At 38.7% G+C, this 9,549-nt stretch overlaps 1 protein-coding gene across 1 annotated transcript in view; it reads left to right on the forward strand.

Annotated features, from left to right (window-relative positions):
• The first annotated feature begins 2,772 nt into the window (after positions 1–2,772).
• Positions 2,773–9,549, forward strand: part of OSGIN2 (oxidative stress induced growth inhibitor family member 2) — an 11,018-nt gene continuing 4,241 nt past the window's right edge. The window contains exons 1-3 of the mRNA XM_010134472.1: positions 2,773–2,920; positions 7,411–7,547; positions 9,510–9,544. Coding sequence (XP_010132774.1) covers positions 2,854–2,920; positions 7,411–7,547; positions 9,510–9,544 — 239 coding nt within the window. The 5' untranslated portion in view covers positions 2,773–2,853. The remainder of the gene's footprint in view (positions 2,921–7,410; positions 7,548–9,509; positions 9,545–9,549) is intronic.

The following is a 9,549-nucleotide window of genomic DNA, read 5'->3' on the forward strand; positions in this document are numbered from 1 at the left end:
GGCGCGCTGTGACCTTGGGTACCGATGAAGCGCAGCCGGGGCTGGGAGGAAGCCGCGCCTGCTGATGCTCGGTTTCAGTTCAGGGTTCGGAACGCTGCAGCGCCAGGATCCCAGCGCTTATGGGCATCGCTCTTCTCCATTACTTCAAAAAACCCCAACAATCTGACGTTGTTAAATTTGCTTCCCAAATTGGCGACTTGAGACCAAATTTAAATCCCTTTTATATAACGAGTTTTCTGTTAACCGCCCACTACAGTCAGTTTACTGTATTTTTTTTTCGCCTTAAAGTATGTAGGGAATTCTAGGATCTTTCAGAACTGCAACCTGGAAAAGGCATCCCTTATTTTAATAACTTGGAGCAAATTAAGACAGTTACTAGGAAAGAATTACTATTTTCTTCTCCACAGGGAGAAAAACGTTTATGTATATGCTGTGTTTTTTCTCTTAATTGATTTTCCACATCAATTAAAAATAGAATTCATTAACTGAAAAGTAATAGAAAGCATTAAAAAAAAAAAAGAGATTGACATATTTAGAATTTAGGTGTTTGACAGAATGTGATTCTCGAGGTTTTTTGGTATGACCGGGACAAGGTAAACTAGCTTTGGAACTGATTTATCTTTGTGCCCACTTGCACCTCTGCAGGACTATAGCCGTAGATACTTCTACTAAATACTCACCACTGTAAAGGTGTCTACTGTGAGTTTTTATCAAGATAAAAACTTCTGGTACTTGATGGCTTTCAGTGCTGTTCAGAGGTTGGGAAGATGTTGGCCCATAATTTAAGGTCTTGCTGAGTTCTGGTATGACGTTCCTGCGAAGGAAGAACATGCTCCTGACAACAGTCCTTCATCTCCTTAGTATACACCATAGCTGAGAAACTGCGTGTTGTGTGCGGATGTTTCTATGCCAAATTAGATTCTGCGCTAAACCCGTTGGGTAGTTTGTCTAAGCTATACAGAAGCAACATTTTTCTTGTTAAAGATTCTTTTACAGCCTGCAGCACTGTGCATATATACTCCATAAAAGGGGTTTTGAAATGTTTCTCTTGGTTTTTTCGTCCATCTAGCACAGCAGGTACATTAAAACCACACTAAAACGTGTGCTCCCTTTGAGCCTGATGCGAAGCGTAGGGTGATGTTGCTGTAGTTAACTTTGAGCAAAGGCTGGAAAACAGTATCGTCTACCTATGCCTGTCTAAAAGCTGATGTAAAAAAAGGCAGTATGATAATTACATATCCTCTGTACGCCTTCTACCGATCTTCATCGAACTCGCGCTGTTTGTACGTTATGCATCTCCACGATCAGGCAGAGCTAACACGCAGCTGTAGTCAAATAATAAGCACACAATTTGCAAACTTTCTGTGCTAGTGCAGGGAACACAGATAGCAAGCACTTGCTTTCTGAAATAAATACAACCTTAGAATAGCTCTCCACCCTTTTTAACAAGGAAACGACTGTCAGAGAGGTGTATTGCAGCGTATGCTACTGCTGTTATTACTGGACAGCTGTCTCTAGTTTACTTCGGACTTCCCTGTGGAGGAAGGGCTGTTGAAATTTGTTCCAGAACCTTTAGTGTTGTGGGAGTTGAGGTGGCGCGTAGCATATGAGCTTCTTGAAGGCCATGGGAATTGGATCAGTGTCTCGTGCTTTCGGTCCTGCGTAAACAATTCCTGAAATACTAGAATTGCTTTAAGATATCCTAGGAAATAATTGAAGAGTACTTTTATTTATTAAGTTAATAATTAAAACTGGTTTTGTAAAGAGAAAAATTGTTAGATCACTTGATTGGGGTATTTTTAATTAAAAAGTTGTTAAGTCTTTATTTTAAAAACTTAATAAAATAACTGCAAATAATGAACCGTTTTTAATTTGCTCCCGCCATTCTCATTAAACTGATAGAGCGTGCTTCTTCAATGACCTGGAAAGGCTTCAGAAAGGGCTTCTAAATAATTTAACAGCTAACAATAAACAACAAATCTTTGTAGCCTAGAAGCACATTTAGATGGTAAGGAGTTGTAGGAATCTCATAGTGGATGTTGCAGAGAAAGAACTGAGAAATCTAGGAAAATGACTAGGGGAGAAAGCAGTCTGCTGCGCCGTAGCTGACCTGACTGCATGGCAATTCCTGTCACAAAGAGTTTTCTTTTCACAGTGTAAAATGGGCTGTGTCTTGGGCTTGCAGAGATCACACTTTTCTCCATCTTAACACCACTGCCAGCTTTAGTTTAAGTAAGGCTGTACTTCTACCCGAACAGACATTCGTGGAGGCTAAGTTGTCAGTGCTGCTCAGCAGGTAGGAAGGGATGCGAACGGTTGCTGTTGCACCTCAGCTGCACCTTGTGCCTTTGGCAGGCCTTAATGTTGTTAGCTGGCTAGATGGTGTGCGTCTCTCCTCTTTTGAGAAGGATAATGAGAAATGAGCTTTGCTGTGTGTGAGATCAAAATAATGCTTTTTAGTTGTACTTTGGCTTTGTATAAATTGAAATTGGAAATCTGCATCTCTGCAGAGCCATCTGTGCCTTTTTATTACCCTTCTGTAGACTTTCTAGGAGAAAGTAGACTTCTAAAAAAATCTTCTGTTAGTAAAGCTGTGCTGACGAGTAAAATTTTGTAGATAGGATGAAGTATATGTGTTTTGCTCTCGGTTTGCCAATTCTGTACCTCTTCAAGTACAGCATCAACAGCAACTTTATTTTTGAAGAGACTGTTTCGATGACAGTTCAACTGTTTCATTTTATTTTCTCCCATCTGTCCTCAATTAGAAGTTACAGCAACCCTGAAACAGAAGGACAGCTTTTGAATTCCTTCATCCAGTATTTCGGTGACAGCCTTGGGAGGAAGGTTAAAAGAATGCCTTTGATTGAAGAAACTGTGCTGCCTGGGGACTCCCTCCTTACTCTACCTGTAGTAATAATAGGTGAGTTTTTTAAGATTCTCTGTCACTGCCATTGATTTATAGATCTGCTGCATGAAATCATTTATCGTTAAACAACTGTTGCTTAGCATCCTTACAGGGAAGATGTTTATTAGAGTAATACTGTTGTTACAATTAACAACAGTACCATAAAATTATGTTAAGGGACTTGCTATTGACATGTATTTGAATTCAAATTGTGCTTTGACAAAAAGAGGACGCGTTATTTGGCAACAGATATGTGAGTCTTACTGAAAGACCTGTTTTGATTCTAGTTTTGATCACATAGGGTTTGATTAATGTGCTACATCTGCTTCACATTGCATGGAGGTTGTTGAGGTGCACCAGCAGAAATTTGTGGGGTTAGATGTTACAGTGAAATGTGTGCTGTACGTTGGTTAGATGCTAAAGTCTCTCATTAATTGGCTTTTTTCTTTGATGTATCTGTTCATTACTAGCGTCTGAATAGTGTCCCATCTTTTCCAAAATGAATCCAAGTCAGTTCAACCACCTTAAAACAATAAATTGTAGTCTTGATTAAATTAAAGGCTTGTACTTGTAAAATCTTGCTGAATGACAGGATAGCAGAGGGAGCAGGCTCCTTAGGTACGCAGCTTAATTGAGTGCCAGGATGATTTGTATTGGGACGAGGGTTTTCAGCAACAGCTGGTCACCCACTCCTTAGCGCCGTGACTTGATGAGGGGATAAAGGAAAGATCTGGAGTAAAGGAGGTTTTCAATAATCTGGTCCCAAGCTGTCAGGACTGTAGCAAATCAACGGCTTTAACTGTACCTGCAAACAAGCAGAGATTCCAGAGAATGCTGTTTCGACATAGTGTCCTCACAGTAAATCTCCACAACTTTGAAAGACTGGTGTCTGTACAGTGCCTGTTCACAAAGCTCTCTTCACAATAGCTTAAAATAGTGCTCTTGTAATAGATTTATGTGGATGTGACAGACATGAATCACTTGCTGAGTTCTGCATCGCAGTTGAGGAGAAGCAGTTTTCTGGCATTTTGTCAACCTTCGTATAGCTTTGACATGTGGTTAATGACTCAGTTTTCTCTGTTTAGTTTTGCAAATATGCATTATGCAAATACCTGTGCTCAATACTTACATTGTCTAGAGCGCCCTTCTATGTGCTGACACCAATCACAGCTGCCTTGACTATTTCTCCTTGAAAAACAAATACGTTGCCCAAATGTTTGAGATGCTTAACAAACTGATCCTCCCCATTGGCAGCCTGTTATCACTAATTCATTAGCTCTTTGAAGAGTCTTAAAAGGGATCTAAAATGATTTAATAATGTAGCAGAAGAATACAAAAATAGTTGTCGTTCCCTCCCCATGTGTTACTCATACACTATGTACAGGTCTAATCCTCTCCGTGGGATTCCTGTATAGCTGGAGTTAAACATACTTCTAGCTTCCTAGTGCTGCCATCTTCTCATTGCGCTATTTTATTAATCAGAAGAAGATGGCACACGGGTAAGCAGTTCACATAACGATGGAGTAATGACTTACATTCTCCTTTAACTTCACCATCCCCCTTTTCCTGTATGGTGCCCAATTTAAGATGTGATGCTAAGCTTGAGATGCATATTGTACTGCAGTTCTGCGTAGAGAACTAAGCAAGCTACTGTGGTAATATCAAGTAACTTCTGTGCTGTACGTGTCTTCAAGAGGTTGGGAAGAAACTGATATATTCCATTTGAGTGAGTGGGATTGAAGGATTTCGTCCTGGAGCTCTAGGTCTAGAGGATGTTCTCTGCTAATTGCTTTCTGCTTCTGCACTTGTTTTGATCGTTACTGTGTAAACACAATGTTTTAGATTTTCATCCAAATATCAAGGCTGTTGTTATGTTTGAAGTTGATTATTTGCTTTAAATTTAGATATGTAATGCAGAGATGATTGTACTGTAGTTTACTGTTCATCAGGAGAGGCTTCTACTTCTATTCAGGCAAAATGTTATTTGCTCCTTAAATAAACAGAGCCAGGGGGTTTGGTGTATATTGTTTTATGTCTGAAGTTTAGTAATATCTCAGTGCGATCAGGCATTGTGTGTAAATAAAGAGATTTCTTCTTTTCCCCCCCAAGGATTATCTGAGAAAATCATAGCAAGTCTAACTGCAGACCTCGCAGCTGAACCTTCATCTTCTGTGTTCCCGAGAGCATATCCACAAGGCCCTTGCCAGCCTTTGTTTTGACAACTTTTGTTACAAAATTTGGTTCTTTTTAGTCTTACCCAGTAGTAATAATCTTGAGCATGGCGTCCTTGGACATGGCACACATTTTTATCTCCATTGTGGACCAGCTTCCTTTACATGCTAGTAGGAAAAAAAAAATCCAAGAAGATTTTTTTGTCGTTTTGAGGAAACAAACTTCTTTACTGTGCACAAGATACAATTCTCGAAATGGTTAAGAATTTAGTCAGTCATAGGAATGCTTGTAAACTATAGGTATTGTCAGAGTGTTTTCACAGCTTCATATGACTTTTTACATATGGTTTTAGTGTAGTGCTAAAGTTTTCTCTCACATCCATCTCATGTGGCAAATGGGTGACAGGAGGGGCTTGCACCTGTTTTAAGCTTTCAATTCCTGGATTTTTGTGTACACAGCTGTCTCATGCTGATCTGTCTGTGGGAGGTTAGAACAGTATGACAGTAAGGAAGAGTGTTTCCACTGTCTGAAAGATTCTTTACAGTCTTCTTTTTTGAATGACAAAATAGGAATCAAAGTGGTTTGGGAAATAATGTAGGTAGGATCACCAACCTTTTATTACAGACTTCTGATCTAATTGTCTTGAAATGCCAACAATAGAAATCCACAGCTTTCCTAGACAGTCCCTTTCCAGTGCTTTATAGTCCTTACAGTACACAGGCACTTTAATACCTTTATTTTTGCTTCCATATTTGGGTGTAAAAGCTAGATTGTTTGGTAGGAACCATTGTGCAGTCTCAGATACTTATCTGGGTTCTAGGCCTTTGGAGAAAACATGTTTATTGAGGATTTCTCAGCCTTTGCAGAACTCATCTGTAGTGAGCCTACACAATTTTCTTGTAGCCCATGGCTGTCACCAGTCTCCATGCACAGCATTGTGATAAAGTATGGGATATGCTGTATGGGGACCAGAGTGCTGAGTGTAGCCTGGTGGAGGAGTGAGAAGAGATCCGATGCGGGAAGATACTGAGAATGAACAGGGTCTCAGCAAAGTGATGGGGGATTTAAGGACTGGGACATCAGAAAAGGCAGAAGAGACAGTCATTGGGGAAGTGGGATTGTTAACAGGTTATGGAATTAGTGTGGGCAAAGGAGATGGAGAACAGGAAATGACGGGTGAACTCTTGAGATCAACAGTTGAAAAGGTAAGAAGAGCTAACACCCTAACAATGCGTGCTACATAAAAACATGAATAAATTTTTAACTTTATCTTTAGTCCCAAATTTGAGTAGTGTGTGGTAAATACCATGTGTGACACTCTAGATGGAAAACAAAGGCAAAATACTGAATAGTGCCCCACTAGGAGAACACTGTGCTTTTCATTCAGTTCATGGGGAAGAGGAGCTATAGAAATCACAGTACATAGCCACATTTTAAAATTCTGTATCATTGTAATTCTTTTCTGACTTCAGCTTTGCCTAGCTTTTGATATCTGGCTTTGTAACATGAACGTTGCTTCAGCATTTGCGTGTTATAAATATGGTCCACTACTTTGTTTAATACCAGTCAAATAGACAGAAATAATTACCTCATGGTAATGTTTTGGTCCTATCTATTTCACACCTTTAATAACATTTTGAAAACAAGTTAGTCTACTAAAATGGCAGTAACACACATATATGAATTATAAAATGCTGAGTGAATTATAAAAGGATATAGAAAGGCGTTCAAACTGATACTGTTGCTGATGAATGTGGTCTTGTACATTTACCTACTGCATCTGCCTTCACCCAGCTTTGGCGTTGCTGTTGTGCTGCGTCAGTAACTTCTCATCTGACTTGCAGTTTTCAGCTTTCTGCTTGTCTCTTTCTTCCCTTTATTTTTTGGGCAAACCAGAAGAGCACGTGCTCTAGATTGTCTTTCTGTTGTGTGTTTTACAGTACCCAGTGTAAATGGGAACGCAGAGTTGTAAGATGGCAGTAATAGACATCGCTGTGATTGGCAGGCAAACCCGCTCTTATCCACAGGGCCATTTTCACACAAGAATAGTGAATTTGACAAACTAAGTAATGAAACTCCTTTATATGCATTTTGTTTCATAATGTAAACACTCATACATACATTTTGTGTTATCTGAAAAATATTTTGCTCAGTTTATTTGGAGGAAGTTCCTATAGTAGGATTTGGTTTACTGTGAAGTTTATAAGCTGCTTTGAATCAGGACAGTATCGCATTATCCTATGTTAGTATGATTTTGTTGCTGCTTATTTAGTGACTGACAAACTCTACATTATTGACATTTTTACTAAAGCTGTAACTTCTTTCTTTAATAGGAAATGGACCTTCAGGAATTTGTCTTTCTTACCTGCTGTCTGGATACAGGCCATATTTATCTCCTGAAGCTATACACCCAAATCCTGTTCTACATACAAAATTAGAAGAAGCTCGACATCTTTCCATTGTTGATCAAGTAAGCTTTGGTTGCCCTCTTGTCAAGCTCTTTTCCTACTGCAAGCTGGACTATGCAGCAGTAGGCTTTCTTTAATGATACTGTTTAAATTGCTTTCGCAACTTACACTAGTAGTTCCATAGACAAGAAAAGCTTGATGTTCTCAACCCACAAAGAATTAGATCACAGTAAAGCTCAGTAACTGTGCAGCCTCAAACAACTAGCTTTCTGTCTTGACCGCTCTTTTTCCTACCTGTATATATCTTCTTCAGTGGCTTGTAACAAATGGTATGTAGGGCACTTCAGATGAAAAGCAATGCATTTTAAGAACCGCTTATGCAAAAAAATCCTGCGGATTGCATTGTGAAGAACTATACGTAATGGCATTTCTAATGCATTAGTAACTTATTTCGTTATTCTGTTAATTTAAATAGAAACCACTCATGACCATTAGATCCAGTGCTGGGGTGTGTGGTGGGTTTTGTCGTTCTTGAGGGCTTTTTGTTTGTGGTGTTTTTTGGTTTTACAGTCTGCTCTTTGTTGTGTTCTTAACTATTTGCTGGAAGTGTCTAAAACAGCACTTAGTCAGGATGCAGGAATTTCAGCTTTCATGTCCTAGGATGTCTGGGAACTATCATTAAAGAACACATGCTGCTAACATACTTCAAGTTTAAAAATTCCTAAATGGTACAATTCTCATTACAAATTCAGTTTTAGTAACCTTAGGGACACATATCCACTATAAATACAACCCACTTTTCTTTTCTGAGCAGTGTTTGCGTTGAGCTCACAATTGCTCTCGTGCTTATTTGTTATCTTCACATACATCCAATTTTTCTGTCTGATTTGATTAGTTAAATCTTGTCTATTACTTTTCTCCCCTCTTTGCCATGTTATCGTTGCCGTGTTACCTCCCCTTTGTTTGCCATGTTATCGTTGTTTTCTGCTCGCGATACTCCTGATGGATTACTCGCAATGCTATCACTAACTGTATTGCCTCTGTGACTAATTTATTTGAACCTCAAACACGCATATGTGTTTGTAGTGGGGAAGCAGAAGTTGTTTGGATTTAGGGTTTGGGTTTTGTGGGGTTTTTTTGTTTGTTTTGTTTTAGTGCTGTGCTGTTTGCATGTAATGTTGACCTTAAGTCTCAAGGTTTATATTTTTGGTAGGAGAGTAAGTTGCCTAAGCTTTTGGCTAGAGATGTTTGGAGTACTTTAGCCTCCCCTGATCCCTTGATATTTTCCCAGTTTAGGAACCTAAACTGTCCTATCTTTGCCAGGAAAAATTGGCCTTATGGCCAGTTCTTCCTTCAAGTCTCTATTCTCTCGTCAAAAGTTTGCCATTGCACTGTGAAATCTTTAGAACACAGCTGGTTAATAGATGCTGAAATGTGAGCATTTTATAAAGGTCTAGAAATTGTTCTCAACATTAACTGCTTTGCAAAATAACCCTACTTTGAATTAATTTTTTAAAATAATACTTAAAACACCTCCATTATTTCAAAATATAATAAAGTTAGTGTTGAAAATACCAAAGAGGTGTCAAAGGACCTTTTTCTACTTGATTTTTAAAACTTAATGGTTTTAGATTCCAATTTTGCTTTATCAAAGTGGGTTTCCTAGAAATACTGTCAATTCTTTGTTAAAAGCAGTCCACTATCTATAAACGTTACTAAGCTCCTGTGATATCTGTGTATTCGTCCCTATAGTTCTTTTTCTACAGTGAGTTCCAAACGCTGACCTGCCCCAGTATTACTGTGTAATTCTTAAATGAGTGAAATGTATATTCAGAGTTACTGAAGAACTGAATCGTGGCACTTACTTTTGAAAAGCATTTTGAATGAATCTCTGCGTTACATACCTATCTCAAAATGCAACTTTAAATAATTGTGTTTTCTGTTGAAAGTCAAATTCTGTACATCAGAATAGCATGATGAACAGTAAAAGTTGCATAAACATGTCACTTTTTTTCATACTTTAGGATCTGGAGTACCTGTCTGAAGGCCTGGAAGGACGCTCTT

Source organism: Buceros rhinoceros, unplaced genomic scaffold (genome assembly GCF_000710305.1).
Source record: "Buceros rhinoceros silvestris isolate BGI_N320 unplaced genomic scaffold, ASM71030v1 scaffold1994, whole genome shotgun sequence".
NCBI lineage: Eukaryota > Metazoa > Chordata > Aves > Bucerotiformes > Bucerotidae > Buceros > Buceros rhinoceros.